This window comes from Porites lutea, chromosome 5 (assembly GCF_958299795.1).
Source record: "Porites lutea chromosome 5, jaPorLute2.1, whole genome shotgun sequence".
Lineage (NCBI taxonomy): Eukaryota > Metazoa > Cnidaria > Anthozoa > Scleractinia > Poritidae > Porites > Porites lutea.
Genome location: NC_133205.1, coordinates 30,880,857 through 30,899,733, shown reverse-complemented (window position 1 = coordinate 30,899,733; position 18,877 = coordinate 30,880,857). Strand labels below are relative to the sequence as shown.

Here is an 18,877-nt window from a genome sequence, read left to right as displayed (position 1 = left end):
TGCGTTAGGCAGCGCAGGTTGACACAGGATAGGTTAGCAAAGTGACAACTCACAACAGCGACATATATCCCTGAATAGAACTGGAGGCTTGTGTGCTCAACTGTCCGGTCGACCAGAGTTGTGTTTTTTCTCTATCTTAATTTCATAACTTTTTTCTTAAAGCAAAAATAACAACGAAAAATCACGTCCACTTCTCGTAAATCGAGAATTCTAGAAGGCTAAAAAACCTTTTTAATATCATTTGATTAAATTTCAAAAAGGTATATACTATATACCTTCTGTTGCCTCCGCTTTATTGACCTTGTTAATCATAATCCGGTTAAAGAAGTCGCTCATTGATATCTGGGCCATTTAATTCATTTACCACTCAAATGTCAACTGAACAGCTTGACTGAACCGAGCACCTTGAACACCTCATGAACTCATAAGTTCTGACCCGAAATGACTGCGTTTCACGCTGCCGTCAAATCACGGGGTCAAATTCTTTTGTGGACCTCTCAGAAAAAAAAAAGAAAATGACTTCAAGGGGTCAAAAGGTCAGGTCTTTGAATTGCCATTCGTGGATTTCGATGTGGTTGTGATGACAGGGTTTTGAACTCATGCACATTAAAATGAATAGTGTAATATTCGCAAAGTTTACGTTTTGTAAAATAACAGCAATACAAGGGAAAACTCTTGCAGGTGTAAAGGTCGCTTTTCGCCCAAAAGCCTATAAATAAATAAATAAAATAAACTAATATATATACTTTGAATATATATATTTTTAGATTTTTGAGGTACGCACGTGCGTACGTGCGTATATGGTGGCTACGCCCCTGAAACGGCAAAAGAACCCGACAAATTTGCACGCACATCACGTTTTTTTGCACGATTGCGACATGAAACTTCCTAATTTCACTCGTCGCTTTATGAAGTAGCTGAACAAAACACAAAAATTTTTCTTTTTCTTTTTCTGAAATTTGATAAGGTCCTTTCGGATTCGACTCCAAAAACTTTCGCCAACATTTGACAAATTGAATGAAACTGAATAGGATCGATGAAGTTTGAAACAGTGCGGATTCACTTTTTAAACATTTTCGGTTTGTTGTCATCTAGAAATTCTGCTACCATGGCAACGTGACGTAACGACTTCTGCTCTCTATTTTCGTTGGACTATGTTATTACTAGCTCAATATGAAATCAGGGTTGAATTGTTAAAAGCGTGTTTAAATACTGCTGCGAACAATTTACACAAATTTAGAAGTAAACTGTTTTGAAGATTTCCCAAGGTGAAAAAAGGCTTCTTATAAGACTGAATAAATAGAAACGAAATATATAGATTTAGCCAGGGCTAAACGCACAGCTCATCGTTAATATACTTGTAATTTACGCGAGAGCTCCCCTAATAACGTGGTGCAAAGAGTCCGCCATATTGGAATGTTACCGAACAGCTCAGGAAACATCTCGGCTCCTCGGTTGTCCAACATTGACCCTTCATTGACCTAGTCTCAAGCGCAATCCAAATGGAAAATAGAATGTGATAAATGTTTAGGAGTGTCAAGTGCTTGAATCAGCGCCTGAGTTTGATCTATAATCTGTTTAATCTTGCGGAACGTATTCATTTCGCCGAGACGAGTGGTCTATCCAGACAAACAGTAAGTCTTTACTTCAGTTGTTACATTTTATCTTAATGTTAAAGGTTGTAATACCTTTAAATTTGCGTGTCCAAAGCACCCACCTTTCGCAGGACGTCGCTGAGAAGTGTTCGGTGGTGAGCTGTTGCTTGCATCAGCCGCACTTCACTCTATTTCCGTGTTTCGCCTGGAGCAGTGCCATTTTTTTTTCAAGGGTTTCACAGTGTCTTTCAACTCAGAAATGCCACTGCTGCCTTCAAACAAATGCAGTACAAACAACGACACAGCTTTTATTATCTTCATATAAATGGAACTGTATGGATTGCAATAGACCTTTCAACGGTTTATGACGCCATCTTGGCTGGGGAGCAAACACGGCTAAAATTACAATGAATGTATGGGATTTTAGCCCACTTGGAATCGCTATAACGCAGCTACAAAGAGGCTGATTTTGCCACTAATTTAAATAGTTTTATAGATATAATTCATTCAACAGAAAATAAGGCTTTTAAAGAAGGTACGACGTCCGTAAATTCGAATTATAAATCTTCTCATGTGGCTTCTAATTTCGGGTGAGGACAAAACATGGACCAGGGGTCCATGGACCCCCTCTTTGGACCGGGTCCATGGACCACTTTCATGGACCGGGTCCATGGACCCCCTGTCATGGACCAGGTCCATGGACAGTTTTTTTTTTATTTTTATAAGAAGGTTTTGCACCAGGTCCATGGACACTCAAAAACAGAAATAGTGCCAAAAAAAGATTTGACGAGACGCTGTCGACCAATGCTCACGGTTGATCACAAATATTTAGTTGCGCTTACATGACATACACTCTGCTTGCACATTTGCAGTCGCAAGACTGTTAAATTAAGCTGATTCAAAAGTTATCACCAAGAGAGGAATTACGCGCTTCAGTACAAAGACTCGCATCACCCTTAGAAAAACAAGCTGGAGTTAAGAATTCATTGCTTTTAGAGCAATCATGACTGAGTCACATCGCAATTCTCCATAGATGATGTAGCTTCAGTTTAAGCTACAATCCTTGCCACTTCTTCTTCTTCAAGATCTGGAGCTGTAAATCACTATCCGTGAGAATTTATAATCGTCCTGCTAAAAGCGCTAAGGAGCTGGGCCCAGCGTGACAAAACATTGCAGAAAAAGTGACATTCATGGACAAAAAGAAAGTGGCTTAGAATTATTCAGATCCAGGATGCACTTTGGAGAAATTAAACAACCTAAAACCCTTTTGATCAGCCGCAATGAACAGCTTTACATTTTAAAAGAGGTAGAAAATCAATATGTGTGTCACGACCTCTCGGTATGAAATAAGCGGCAAAAATTCACATTTGCTCAGTCAAAAGGTTTTCCTCCGAAGCATAATCTATCCATCAGAGAAAACAATTCATTGGAACAAGCAGCACTTTGGCATGAGGTACCGACCCCCCCCCCCTTTTTTTACACTATGTAAGCACAATTAAACATTACTGATCAATCAAGCATTGTTTGTTGTTGTTGTTGTTTTTTAACCTTATTTTTGCACTATTTCTGTTTTTGTTCATTTCTCATTATTAAAAAAAAAACTGTCCATGGACCCGGTCCATGACAGGGGGTCCATGGACCCGGTCCATGAAAGTGGTCCATGGACCCGGTCCAAAGAGGGGATCCATGGACCCCTGGTCCATGTTTTGTCCTCACCCTCTAATTTCACGGTAATTTGCATAATGTTGATTAGAAGGGTTTGTACGAAATATTAAGAATTCGTTTACGGTGGTTATAACCTGAATCTCTTCTTTATACTTCATGAAAATAATCTCAGTACAAATGTCTTTTAAAATACATTTTCGCTGTGGAAACCCGCCTCTTTGTAGCGGCGTTATAGCGGTTTCAAGTGGGCCAAAATCCCATACATTCACTGTAATTTTAGCCGTGTTTGCCCCCCCCCAGCCAAGATGGAGTCATAAACCGTGAAAAGGTCTATTGTGATTTTTGGAAAACTTGTTAGCCTTGCAGTTGGGAGACATATTTGTTTGAGACGAAGCTGTGATTTTGTCATCCACAAGTAATTTCTCAAGTTCCATAGTGAATTAGGACATTTAATTGGCATTTTAGATTAGATGAACAGCACTAGCCGGCAGTGACACACCTGCTTTATATGGTTTCCATCTTGAAGTGGGCTTTAAAAATATAATTGCGTCCGTTCACGTGTGGAGAACATGTGTGACACAGGTGAGTAGTATAGGAAATGAGAGTAAGAGCGCATGAATGGAGCTGCCCTCGATTTTTGAGCGTGAACCATGCATTTCCTATCCTACATTTCCAATCGAATTTCAAATTGAATTTCTAATTAAATTTCCAATTTGCATATGAAACCGGAAATGGGAGGGTCGCGATCTTATCGAAGAGTACGAGGTACGAATGAGGTAAGATCAATCTCTTCCATCTGGTCTCATTGCCAATTTCGTTTTCAAATGCTTGGTTTTTCATCTTGACAATGAGTCTAGACTCACTTGGTTTAACATAAATGCTGGATATAAGATATAACAAATATATGGCAGTGAATAAGATATAGCAAAGATTCTGGTAAAGAATTTACAAGTATTTCTTTTCCTGAAGGTGTTTGGAGTTGTACAGATATTAACAATCATATTAGAGAGGCTATAACAGTAATAAAACAACAAGGTATGAATATCCAATCAATCTTGAGTTTAATGAAAGTACGTTTCGCGTGACAATAACCATGGCAGAGAATTACCAACTTGATTTTACACAAACTAATTTTTATGAATTTATAGAATTTGATAAAAAAAATCATAAAAGACAAAAACAATAATGGATCAAGAGTACCGAATTTAAGTCAATACACTGATACACTAAATATTCATGGTGATTTGGTCAATTCATGATCATCACTTCAATCAATCAATCAAAGTTTTTGATTTGCCCCATGTTTTCACTAATTTACAGTTATATAATGAACATATATAATAAGGAACAAGAGCTCCCAACAAACCCTATTGGGCTTACAAGGAGTGCCCCTGTTACAATTTTTAATATTACTGCTAATTCATTACATGTCCATATATTAAGTTCACCAGTCTACAAAAGCAGTTAAACCACGAAGTATGTTAAAAATTAATTTAGCTTTGTTTTTAGCTCTTTGTTCAGCCCTAGCTGACCTGGAGCCGACCTAGACCTAGCATAGACAGATTGACCAGATTCGCTTCTGCTGCTCTTAATCACCCTAGCACAACATCGCCAAATGAGTCACAAACAATAGACAAAGTGAGGCTGAGCCAGGGCCAAATATACAGATACATCCCAAGAAAAGGAGAGGTTCCAGGATAGACCCCTGAGAAAGTCCTTGACGTATCTGTCTTAGCTGAGAGGATATAACATTCACCTCACGTTTTGCTCACGATCTGTTAAATGATATGTTAAGCCCTCTACCTGTGGTGCCATAGGCCATGAGTTGTTTAAAAATAGTCTTATGATCCACGGTACCGGACGCTTTTTAAACATCTAGGAAAAAATACAGATCACAAACGCGACGATCCATATTCACATACCAATCATTTGTACAATACAACAAAACAGACGAAGTCAACGGAATGAAACCGCCCGGAAACTGGTGATTGTCAAAATATTTTCAGTTTCTAAGTATTCCATTAGTTTTTTGGATAAAATCTTGTCATAAATTTTGCTGATCACAGGTAATATTGAAACTGGCCTTTAGTTGTCAATCTGTGGCAACTTTAACTTTATTCCAATCTCTAGGAAAAAACTAGTATACGATGTTATTGAAATGTTGAATATTATAAAAATAGCCAGGAAATCACTGGGGTGGTAAATTACTCCTCAGTCACCAGAGATGCCTTGATATAAATGTATAGTAAAACCCTACAGCCTCTCTTTCATATAGATGATGAAATTTGCTTTCCTTACTTTTTGTCACTAGCTCTAGGTTATTATGGAGGTTGTGGAAGACTTGACAGATTACAAAGAATTGGAGGAGCAGCTGAGGAAGAAAATAACTGACGAAGGCAGGTTTGTTCGAATAGAAGACCGACAAGACAGCGGAGTGTTGACAGATCAGATCATTTCTTCGTTATCACATGGTAATAGTTACATATACCTAATTCAATTAGGGTTGCTTTCGCAATTGGTCAGTGAGCATTTACATTTGGGGATACTATGCCCATTGCAATGATTTGCTTGAGCGACTACCAAAAAAATAGTTTCCATATGCGCAATTGCCCAATGCCCAATGCCCAAAGCAACCTTTATTGAATCAGGATATAACAAAGAAATGAAATTGGAGCTGTTTTAATACCCCGACAGTGGTCTGGTCTCTGGTGCACACCTAAGGAGGTAGTCTAATGATTTCCACGACTCCCGACCGGCAGGCGGCACGATATCAGAAAAAATTGTCGTAGAGACCCGTACATAGTGCTTGAAGCGCTGCTAAAGCTTTCCTATGCACGAGATGCATTTATTTAGTCGACATATATTTTTTAAGGTGACAGTTGTAGGTGTTGAAAGAGATACTTTTGGGCCGTATTAGTATTCTAGAGTTAAACTAAGAGGCTTGTAAATAGTAAATTTCATAGGAAAGATCTCCGAGCCGTGAATGTTTTCTCGGATATTGAATTAAAATAGGTAATAAACATAGAAATCGTTATTCCCTCACGGATTCCGATACAGCTTATTGTTCATTGGAAAGATTTTGCCGTTTCCGATTGGCTCCAATCCCCCGGCTAGTTCTTCATAACCAGCCTGCGCTTATCATGTATGGAAGAGATGTAGGGAATAACCCATCGATTCGATAGTACATCGCTAGCCTCTTTCCAGGCAATAACCGCTTCAGTAGTGCAGAGCCTTAGAGCGCGGCAGCCTAGCTATTTATGCCTGTTTGAACTAAAGAAAAATGGCGTTCACGGCTATCCTACGACGAAACAGTCGAATTTATGTCTAAAACTGAACGAAAGAAATGCAAAAAATAGCTCGATGGAAGTCGTCCACTTTTTAAGGAGAGTATCTGCAAAAAAAAATTCTGAAACCGTTCCGAGAAACAGGCAAATGCTTGAGGAAAGTCTACGAGGAGGTAAGGCTGTTAAAACTTAGTAAATATTTTGAACAAATAATTCAACAATTATTGAATTTGGCTTTTCTATGATGTAAAGCATTTTGCAGATCTTGGAGGCTACAATCCTCACCAAAAATCCTTGGAACACCCATGCACTTCCCTTTCCCTGTGCAATGTTGAGATGTGATTGCAAAGTTACGTGGCTACAACAACATTGCAAAAGGGAGGGGGAGGGGGTGGGGGAATGGAAAGGGAGCGAAAAGTGTTTGAAGGTTTTTGTCTGAGATTCCAACCTCATTCAATAATTGTTAATTAATTTATTGGCATATTCTACAACTAATAAGAAAATCAGCTAATAAACTAAGCGCCCAACCTCGAATTAGCGCCCACCTCGAATAAGCAGCCATCCTGAAGGCAGATAAAGTTAATAAGCGCCTAGCCTCGAATAAGCGCTCACCCCCTCCTCCTCCCAATCAAACTCAAATAAGCGCTCACCCCCACCCCACCCACTTGAGTGAATAAATTCTAATAAGAGACTTCCCCGAGGACGGAGTTTTCTTCAGAGTATTTTACAGAAATCTTGCTTTGTTACTTCTTCGCGTTTTGTTATTAGCATTTATTGTTTTGTTGCAAAATAAACATACTTCACTTGCTGAAAATGGTGAAAATTTAATAAGCGCCCAGCCTCGAATAAGTGCCCACCTCGAATAAGCGCCCACTCTCAAGTTCCAAAAATTTAATAAGCGCCCAGGGCGGTTATTCGAATAAATACGGTAAACAATATAATTTCCTGTTATTTTTAAGGAAGATGTATGACGAATTGGCGAGGAATAATAGTTTTGAAAGATCCTTTAAGTCTGACGATAAACCAGCAGTTGCTGTGGGAACTCAAGCCTCAAACTGTGATTGAGTTTGGTGCCTACAAGGGTGGCTCGGCTTTGTGGACAGCTGACATGTTAAAGATATTTGAGTGCCAGTCACGTGTCATTTCAGTTGATATCGATTTGTCTTTATTGGATGCTACTGCCAGAAGTTCCCCTCATGTGGAGTTTATTCAGGGAGATTTGTTTCAAGTTGAAAAATACTTGCCTGAGGAACTTTTAAAGGTACTATTATAAGTAAAACGCCATTTGTGGAGGTTATATTCAAAGTGCTATACTCAAGGAATACCAAATCCTTATTACCGTTGTTTTTAACTTGCTAAGGTATCAAGATACATTAACATTACCAAATAGAGGGTAGTTTTCTATGTATAATATTAAAATCATACGCGCTTTAGGAGTGTATTGTCTGCTTTGCATTTACGGAAATTTTATGTGTTTCAATTTTCTTTTTTGCCTCCTGCACCAACTAACTGCTTTCATCTTACCTCTCACAGATCGATAGATTCTTTTCGTTCGTCGTTAAAACAGTAATCCGTGATTAAAATTTACTTGCGTTACACAGAAAAAAAATAACGGATTCCCATTTTTGGATATTTCAGGGTATTTAAAGAATACCCATAAAAATCCCAATTTTGGTAAAGTGAGACAAGTCCCAACCAGGGAATTCCCAACCAAGTTCCCTGATTGGGACTTGTCTCACTCTTCCAAATTTGGGATTTTTATGGGTATTCATTTAATACCCTAAAATATCCAAAAATGGGAATCCGTTATTTTTTTTCTGTGTAACGCAAGTAAATTTTAATCACGTAAATAAAATAGAGGCAAGATAAAAAAAGTGCTGAGCTTAAAACGAGAAGTTGAGCGAGGTTCAACTTTTACGCTTACAAGCGACCTTTCATGCATTGCCTCTATTTGTGAACGTACGTACGCAAGAGAGGATAAAGGGGACAGAGAAGGCATCCCCATACACACCCTATTCCATGGGTAATTCGTCTCGAGTTATTTTTAGAATCGGGATAAAGCTACCTCGCGTGGATGCTTCGTGGAGGTTTCGCATGACTAAACGCCGTGCAAAACATGTGCGTAGCCAAAAAGGCGTCGGTGGAAATCAACCTTTAGTCTTTCTATTCTTCTCGGATAAGGACGATAAACCGTAGGCCCTATCTCACAACCCTTGCACCTACAAAACCCACGCACTGTTCGTAAAGGGTAGGGGACGTATTTCCGGGAGTGGTGTTCTATCTCTCATGGGGGAGGCGGGGACTGTTACGGGCCCGCAGCAATTGGCGCCACGCACTGTTGCGGTGACCCTACCAAGAATTGGCAAACCTAAGTAAATAAGTTAATTAAGAATTTGTTCATGCTTAGCGTGCGTATATCGAGTTATGGATGCACGCGGGAAGTTTGGAGAGCACGAAAGATGCGTAAGAGTTGCACGAGGCGATAGCCGAGTGCAAGTCTAGCTTCTTGAGTGCTCTCCAATTTTCCCAAGTGCATCCGTAACTCGATATACGCACAGCTAAAAGCATGAGCAAATTCTTTTATAATATAGCTGACCAAAATGCTTGCTTTTTGATTAACTGCAAAATTCTCGTAACGCGTGACACAATAACAAACGGTGACACGCCACAATCGTCTAGTTTGAATGAAAATATTCTTTCTGTAAAAGTGAGAAAGAAAATTTGCTTCTTTATTCGTTAACGATCAATGGAAACTAAGCAGAAACAAAGGTAAAAGAGTCTTTAAGTTCACCTAAAGTTAAAATACTAACATGTTCGTAAGAAGTCGTGGAGTATGGTTTGGATTTGCTGAAAAGATGTTTACGTTTTGCTCGGCGAAATCCAGAAAACATGTTTTTAGTGAAGACGACGGTCATCCTTCTTGAAACTTATATTCATTTACGAACATTGGCTGGTCATTACGGCTTCTTGAGAAGACCTGGCAGCAATTGTTTTTGTGAGTAATAAATTTATGTCTTCTTGTGTAATTTGTGTTGCTATTGCGGGAGAAATTTTCCTGCTTCAGTCGGATTGTCCGGAGAGAACAAAGTGCATAATAAAAAAACCCCGAAAATTTGCCTTTAAATGTTATTGACGACCAGTTGGTGTCTGTTCTGTTCCCAGTGAATTTCTTTCGGCCAAAATTTGCTGGAGCTGGTCCGCTTCGACAAATTTGCGAAACGCGCAACTTGCGAGTTTTTAATTCGGCTTTATTTTTTCTGCTTGTTGGATCAATGCCGATAGAAAAATTGGGCAGCTCTTCGCTGGTTTCTTCGACATATTTTAAAGAGAAGGAAAAGTGCACTGCAGCTTAAAAGACGACAACTTTGCAGCCAGGTAAAAAAAATGCACACGTCATGCGTAAATAAAGATTTTGTTCATAGCGGCTCAATAGAACTTATATGGGGCAAGCACGCGCGCTATGTTATAATAAATATGTTTGCATGATATGATCAATACTACCGTGTGAGTATTAGTTCAGCTCTTGGTTCCAAACTAAGGGAGTTACAGTATCTTGCGCTAAGTTTTATTGTTTTGTAGCTCGTGTTGTATTAATGGACACAGTGTTAAAGTTTGATCCGTCTTTTCTAACTTTGATGTCTGTGAACGTGTTCTGGATAGGAGTAGGTCCTCACCTGCCACTGTTTGTAGTGATGCTTAGACAATAGCACTATTAAAACTCCACCACGTCTGGCGTCACTTTCGTGTGACGGGCCTTGTTCCCGGGCGAATGTGGCTACTTAAAAGAGGTTCGACAGTTCATTAGTAACTTTCGTTCAAGCGGATGTAAAGCTCGTTTTTGTTGAAAACATATAAAAGACTAATGAAGGCTAATCTTAACTTGCAAAGCGATCAGCAAGGGTCTTGCCAGCGGAATTGTGTACTGATCATGCGCTTTACGTCAAAAACCATAGAAAGCACTGGGGTCGAGAATGAGATAAACGGTTTTGAGAATGAACAAAAACATGGCGGTCCAAGGCCGGACACTAGCAGCTAAATACAGGAATTGCCACTCGAACATAAAATTCATATCTTCTCGCCACCGTGTAATATCCTCTATATTTAACTTTGTAGCTAGCATGCCGGGGGGGGGGGGGGGGGGGGGGAGAAGGCAAAGAACAATCAGCCCGAGGTTTAGATGACCTTTAGTCAGGATCCTATAACCCCTGCTTCAGTATAATTTAACTTCGAATACAAGTGATGTGTTATTTCCAGTGGCCTAAGTCTTGTCCTATCAAACGAAAATCAAAATGCGAGAAAATCAATTAAAGTTTCCCGCGGCTATTTCATTTATGCCAAGTTGCGCATTCGACCAATGAGCGTCCGGTGTATTCTCGTTCCCAGAGCCCGTCTTTCTTGGTCACGTGCTCTTTTGTTACATTTTAGAGTGACTCTGGGGACGAGAACGCGTCCGGTGCAATTCCTGCATTTAGTATGAACAGCGGTATCTGCAGGAATCGCACCGAGGTTCAGTCGGGTGTACGTGGACATTGAAGCTCTGTTTATGGCTTTTCTTCAATATGTAAGTGGTAAAATCTAAGATCAATGTGGATGCAGACAAAAGGTTTCATCTCAGAATCACTCAGTGAAGTTATCCGATTTGCGACAGTTGAACTTCAACTTCGATAAGACATTGACTCTTAGCGAGTCAGCCGACTTCAAAAGAATACTGCACTGTTTGTCTTTGAGAAATATTTAATATTATATTGTATTTTCCTGTGATAAAAACCGTTACTCTTGAAACGGCTAACGTAACGAATTGTCACGTCATCGCCACTGACATACTATTTTTATCTTCCAATCATAGGTCGGTGCAATTCCTGTATTTAGCTGCTAGTGGCGGGACTGTTTCTCGTTATTATATTTTGGTAATTCGTAAATTTATTGATTTTATGTCGCTTTTCAGACATAGTGTGTGGTTTTCGTTTTCTGTTAAACAATTTCCTTCTGCAGAGTTTGGAATATACAACATATAGCTGCGCATAGCTGATCGCTGATAATAACCAACGAAGAGCTGAGCTATCGAGCAGTGTTTTGCTGCAAACCTTAGCAAAGTTAAGGTCACCTCAAGGTACAGAGCTTTCAGTAGTAGTTGTGATATGTTTAATAGGATCGTTTTGAATTTCAACTTTGAATTCAAGGTGTTGACTGATCGTAATAAACGAAGTGAAATGTTATGAAGTGTGAATGTTTATGCAAGTATGGTAGCTCATATTTATAAGGCTCTCTCGAACATACTTACTTCCGATAAATTTGACACTTTCGCCAGTAATTTTTATCAGCATCATAACTTCTATAATCTTCTGATGTCCTCGCCCGGCAAAAACGATGTAACCTATAAATCGATCGAGCGCATTGATGTTGGTTAAGATCTAAAACGGCTATGTGCGTTTTAGTTTCCCCCGCAATTTCAGTACCAAAAGACAAATATGATATGCAAGAAAAACAAAGATGCATGATATTACTGTTTTTATTTTTTGAACCATTTCCTCTGCCGGTTCGCTTCTCTCTTCTATTAAAATATTTACTGTGGGAAAAATACTGCCATTATCCGCTGATCACCGAGCAGGGTGACCGCTTTACCAGTTGTGAGAACATCGTTTCTCGGTCCCAGACCTCGTCTCTTCTCCAAGCCCCCCCCCCCCCCCCCCCCCTACTTATCAACTTTTAACAAGTGCCCAACTTCATAACTCGTCTCGTTCTGGTGCCGCGCATCTAATCAGCAAAATGACCCAATTGTACATTTACAGAAATTTTATAATTAGCAATCACTGGAGGCGGTAAAGTATGATCTAAAGAGTTAGAGAGATTGAGGAGTGTTATCCGCCGATTAGGCCGAGATCTCCATAATTCTTCAGATCATACCAAAGTCGAATCCAATAATTGTTTTTTATTCATTCACAATAATTCTCAGTTTAAAAACAAGGCTAACCTGAGATCAGGCCCAATTTTAGCGGTTCTCATACATTCTCTCTAACGGCTACCAACAAAAATTGATCCTGATCTCGGGTTAAAACAAGGCATGCTTACCTCGATCGATGTTAAGTTTCCATCTTCTTTTGCCTGTTTCTCGGTAAGGCCAGGAGATTAAGGGATGGTTAGTTCTGCAGATATTCTCCAAATAGTGAATGTCGTCCTTGGAATTGTATTCTTGTTGTTCTTGCTATGTATTTAGGCAGTAATTAGGCTATTTCTTCTTTGTAAAACGTGTGAAATTTCCCACCATTTTGTAATGCTCTATCACAACAACGCAACCTCACTCCCCAGCGCTTTTTGGTTGCTGTCCATTTTTCTGAAATTTATGCTGTACTCTTGACGTCATTTTTCACATATCGCAAACGTCTTTCAAATTTGGTCAACGCTAGCTGGTTGTGAAGAATAAGCCGTAGGGTTTGAGCCAATCAGAAACAGCGAAATTTATGAATGAATAATAATGTATCTTAACCAGAAATCAAGTTCCATAAGTACACAAAATATACATGTTTTAGTGAGTGCGTATTACTTTTAGATTTTCTTCTGTCCAGTTATGAAACTTGCTTTCACTATAGGACGCCAGTACAACTATCCAAACTTCAAACGCGTTATTATGGTTTCCTTCACAGAATCTAAGTCATCCGTGGCTTCTAGTAGAAGACGCGCACGTAAATATGATTGGCGTATTGGAGTACTTGGACAAATTCTTGCAACCTGGGGACTATATTTGCGTCGAAGATACGAATCCACTAATTCCCATGAAGGTTGGACAAGGACTTGTAAAAGAACTCGGCTATGGGCTGTTTGGTCCCACCAAGATGAACACCCTCAGGAACTTCTTGATGGATCACCCGGGCAAATACTTGGTGGATACAAGATACACCGACATGTTTGGGTAAGAAGAGATCATTCCTTTCAAAGACAGTGCAAACCAAAAATCGCTTTGAGTGTCTGTAATTGGGGGCAGTACCTTTATGTCTCAGTTGTTTTTAAAACCCTGAGTATTAGTCCGGCCCCTGGATGGAATCAAACCCACGACCTCACGCTCTACAGTTAAGCGCTCTACCGACTTAGAGCTAATCCTTCCGCGGTTTAACATTTTAAAGGTCACTTTTGCTCTAAGATATTTGAAAAACAGACATCTCGCATTGCCTATATTCTAATAGCCTATAGAATCGACTTCATGATGTTCAGAAGTCAAGTGGGGTCTACGAAGCACAGGCAAGTGGCTTCACTGCAAAGTTGCGAACCTGCCGTTTGCTATTTGCCGTTATCGCGGGAAATCTGGGTGCTAAATATCTCTATTACCCCATGAACTCGAAAATATTATGTTCAAAGCCATTTTCCCTTGGAACTTCTGCCGGAAAACGCATCTTTGAAGCTGTTCGAGCCGCATTAAACATGAATGCAAGACTATATTTCAGGAAAATAAGAAATTTTTGGCGGTAGAAAGCCGAACATTGCATTTGAACATACGGACGGGGCGAATAAAACTCGTCTGCGAAGTGATACTCAAAAAAAATGTTCGTTTACCTCGAATTTCGCTGTTATTTTCAAGCTTATGGTACAGATCGCTTCCATGTGATCTTTGAAGAACCTCTGGCGTTTCTTGACCGCTGAAACGATCGCAGAAACCCCCGGGGGAAGTTTGTCGCGGTTATGGTTAGGCTTTGTTGCTAGGGAACGGCGGACGCGAAGCAGCCAACTTGTGTTTTTGCCTCCCTAGGCGATCACGCACGTTCCAGGCGCGATGCGAAATCCGTATAAACCTTGCTTCGAGAGGAATCAATTGAATTAATAAAGTAAATTTAGCCAGCGTCTAGGAGAGATTCAAAAGCTGACGATTCAAGTGCTAGTTCTTCGTCTGTAGTATAGTAAATGTTGCCATCTCACTCACTCACTTATTTCTAACTCATCTCGCAATATATCGCTCCTCTTGTTCACTCATTTCGCAAAAACTCATTCGTTTAACTCACTTCATTCACTTCATTCAATTCGTTCGATTCGTTCGCTTCGCTCACTCATCTCACTCATTTTCATTCAGTTCATTCAGTTCGTTCAACTCATTCGTATTGCTTCAATCGTTCACAAGTAGTCGCTCACATTGCTCGAAGAGTTAGAAATAAGTGAGTGAGTGAGATGTCAACATTTACTATACTACACTATAATAAAGAAGTGATAAAGATATTGAAGCAGAAAAAATAAATTTGATTTAAGAAAATAAAATAAATAAATAATAAAAGTCATGTCTCAATCATCTACAAATAAACAACTTATGAATTTGTCTTTGGACGAATTAAAAAAGATTTTATCACAAGACAAACAAGAAGTTAAGAAAGATTATAAGGAATTGGAAGAAAAGATAAAAGTGATTGAAAAAATAAAAAAAGTGAGAGAAATTGGAAATAAAATTAAACAAGGTAAAATTAAACCAAAAGTTAATTCAAAAAAGATTAAAACCAAAGTTAAACCAAAAGTTAATTCAAAAAAGATTAAAACCAAAGTTAAACCAAAAAAGATTAAATCTAAAGTGGTTACCAAAAAGATAAAATCATTTGAGGATTATTTTGAGGAATGTATAAAAAATAGAAAAATTCCTAAAGATACTCCGGACTATTTACGAAAAGCTCTTGAGAGAGCTATAAAAGAATATGAACAAGGAATTGAAATTGAAAAATCAGCTCTAAACGAATTTGCTAAAAAATATATTATCAGGGGAAAACCAGGTATTTTACCTCTTGAATTTTTTAGAAATAAAAAACGTGTTATTAAAGATTTTTTGAGAAATCATCGAAATATTAAACTAAGATTTATTTTAGTTTGTATTATGGAAAAAAAGGAAAAAAAAACAAAAGATAGTAGTTTAACTTTTAAAGTTCAAGATAAATCATATTTTAATTCTATTACATTCAATAATTTTATATCAACTGATGTAAAAGATATATTAAAAAAAAGTATAGTACAGATTAATGAAAAAGTTTCTAATTATCAAAAAAATGGAAGTGGGTGGTATTTTAAAGAAATTTATCAACTAGAAATTCATACAACTGAATTAAAACCAATGAAAGGTTCTTCTTATATTCCTCTTCCAGATTGGATTATGAGAAAAAAAGCAATTGTTAGTATTCGAAATAAAGATGATAAATGTTTTCTTTGGTCAGTACTTCGTTATCTTCATCCAAGAGAAAAGAATGATAGTCGATTTACAGATTTAAAAAAGTATGAGAATGATCTTATCACTAAAGGAATTACATTTCCAATGAAAGTAAAAGACATTATCAAATTTGAAAAACTTAATCCAAATCTTCCAGGAATAAATGTTTTTTCAAATGATGGACAAACTATTTATCCTTTGAAAATGGCTGAGAAAGATTGTAAAAATACTATTGATTTATTTTTGTATGAAGAAGATGGTAAATTTCATTATTCATTAATTAAAAACTTTTCCCGCCTTGTACGTAGTCAAATTACTTCAAGAACATATGAGCCTATACAAATTTGTAAGAGATGTCTTTGTTATTTTACAAAACCAGAATTATTAGATAAACACATTAAATATTGTTCTAGTAATAAATCAGCATTTGTAAAAATGCCAGAAAAAAACAAAACTTTACATTTTACTAATTATGATAAACAACTTCCTATTCCTTTTGTTGTATATGCAGATTTTGAATGTTTTACTAAACCAATGAATAGCTGTTCCCCCAATCCTAAAGATTCTTATAACTATAACTATCAAAAACATGAACCATCAGGATTTTGTTTTTATGCAAAGGGTATTGTTAATAAAAGAATTAAACCAATCATTTATACAAAAAAATCAGATGATGAAGATATTGCTAAAATATTTGTAGAAAAACTTACAGAAATGACTAAAGGGATATATGAAGATTTTTATCGTAAACCAAAACCTTTAGTAATGAGTGAAAAATCAAATAAAGATTTTCATAATGCGGTTAATTGTCATATTTGTGGTGGTGAATTAGGTAAAGATAGAGTTAGAGATCATTGTCATTTTACAGGTAAGTACCGTGGTGCAGCACATAACAAATGTAATCTTATGTGTAAAAAACCAAGAATATTACCAGTTATATTTCACAATCTTCAGGGTTATGATGCACATCTATTTATTAAACAACTTGCTAAAATAGATGGTGATCTTAGTTGTATACCATCTACTGAAGAAAAATATCTTTCATTTTCTAAATCTATTAAGGTTGGAGAGTACAAACATATTAATGGTGATACTATTCCAATAAAATTTGAAATCAGATTTGTTGACTCATTCAAATTTCTTCAAACATCACTAGCCAATCTTGTTTCAAATTTAAACCAAGATGATTTTCATATTACAAAACATGCGTTTAAGCATAATACTTCATTACTAACTCGTAAAGGAGTTTATCCTTATGATTATGTATCATCAATTGAAAAACTATCAGAAACACAAATTCCACCAAAACAGGGGTTCTATTCAAAACTATATGATGAAGATATAAGTGATGAAGATTATCAACATGCGATTAAAGTCTGGAATACATTTGGGTGTAAAACAATAAGAGACTATCACGATCTTTACCTAAAATCTGATGTAATGCTTTTGGCAGATGTGTTTGAAAACTTTAGGAAAACTTGTCTTAAACATTACAAATTAGATCCAGCTCATTACTTTACTTCTCCTGGTTTAGCTTGGGATGCATGTCTAAAAACAACAGGTCAACGTTTAGAGTTATTACATGATTACGATATGTTAATGATGATTGAGCGTGGTATTCGTGGAGGAATAACACATATATCAAAAAGATATGCAGAAGCAAATAATAAATATATGGAAAATTATGATACTAAAAAGAAATCATCATTTATACAATATTTGGACGCAAACAATCTTTATGGTTGGGCTATGTCTCAGAATTTACCAACACATGGTTTTAAAATGATGACAAATATTACAGTGGAAAAGGTAATGGAAATTTTAGAAAAAACAAATGATAGTATGGCAAATACTGGTAAGAAGGGATATATTTTTGAAGTTGATTTGGAGTATCCACCAGACTTATGGGATCTTCATAATGACTATCCTCTTGCACCTGAATTAATAAAGGTTAATGGAGTTGAAAAACTAATATGTCATTTTAAACCAAGAAAAAATTATGTTATTCATTACAGAGCTCTTAGACAATGTCTTGAGTTGGGTATGAGGATTACTACTGTTCACAGAGGAATATCATTTTACCAGTCTCCTTGGATGGAACCATATATAAGAAAAAATACAGAACTTCGAAAATGTGCTGCAAACAATTTTGAGAAAGACTTTTTTAAACTAATGAACAATTCAGTTTTTGGTAAAACAATAGAAAATATTAGAAAGCGTCAAAATATAGTACTTGTTGATGATCGTAAAAAAGCATTAAAACTATCAAGTCGTCCAAACTTTGATAGATGTACAATATTTGATCCAAATCTTATTGCTATTCATATGAAAAAGACAGAAGTGTATTTTAATAAACCAGTATATGTTGGTCAAGCAATTTTAGACTTATCAAAAACTCTAATGTTTGATTTTCATTATAATTATATCAAAGATAAATATGGAAAAAAAGCTGAATTGTTGTTTACAGATACTGACAGTCTAATGTATCAGATTAAAACAAAAGATTTTTACGAAGATATATGTTATGATATAAAAAATAAATTTGATACTAGTGATTATCCATCAGATCATCCTTCTGGAATAACTACAGGAGTTAACAAAAAAGTGATTGGTATGTTTAAGGATGAAGCATCAGGAAAACAGATAACTCATTTTGTTGGATTACGTCCTAAACTATACAGCTATAAAGTTGAGGATGAACTAGAATTAAAGAAGTGTAAAGGAATAAAAAAAAATGTTGTAAAAAAGTCATTAAGCTTTGATGACTATGTTAGATGTTTATTTTCTGGTGAAAAAGAAATGAGAAATATGAAAATAATAAGAAGTGATAAACACGATCTGTATTCAAAAGAGGTTAACAAAATAGCTCTTAGTAATCAAGATGATAAGAGAATTGTGTTAAATGATCAAACACATACTCTAGCTATTAGATAAAAATATTAGATTTAAGGTGTAACAAGTAGAAATAATAAATGACATATACGGAAGAAGAAATAAAAAAATATTTAGATATTTTACATAATTATAAAGTAGAAGAAAGTGAGGGGGTTAAAAAGACAAAAGTAGCTTCATGTTTAGGCTGTAAAAATACAGAATCTTTTTTCATTGATTTTGGTCAAAAAATATGTTATGAATGTGGAACAGTAAATGGATATGTATTAGGATTT

At 36.9% G+C, this 18,877-nt stretch overlaps 2 protein-coding genes across 4 annotated transcripts in view; both read left to right on the top strand.

The window, feature by feature from the left end:
• The first annotated feature begins 1,533 nt into the window (after positions 1–1,533).
• LOC140939024 (rhamnosyl O-methyltransferase-like) overlaps positions 1,534–18,877 on the top strand; it is a 35,248-nt gene continuing 17,904 nt past the window's right edge. The window contains exons 1-4 of one of the 3 annotated variants that reach the window (XM_073388582.1): positions 1,534–1,634; positions 5,572–5,731; positions 7,504–7,805; positions 13,186–13,451. In XM_073388582.1, coding sequence (XP_073244683.1) covers positions 5,584–5,731; positions 7,504–7,805; positions 13,186–13,451 — 716 coding nt within the window. In that variant the 5' untranslated portion in view covers positions 1,534–1,634; positions 5,572–5,583. The other 2 variants (XM_073388584.1, XM_073388583.1) reach the window with 2 other exon arrangements.
• On the top strand, positions 16,425–18,644 carry LOC140936657 (uncharacterized). The gene is made up of 3 exons (XM_073386148.1): positions 16,425–16,578; positions 16,954–17,751; positions 17,914–18,644. Exons 1-3 carry the CDS (start codon positions 16,425–16,427, stop codon positions 18,642–18,644), a joined length of 1,683 nt encoding a protein of 560 aa, XP_073242249.1.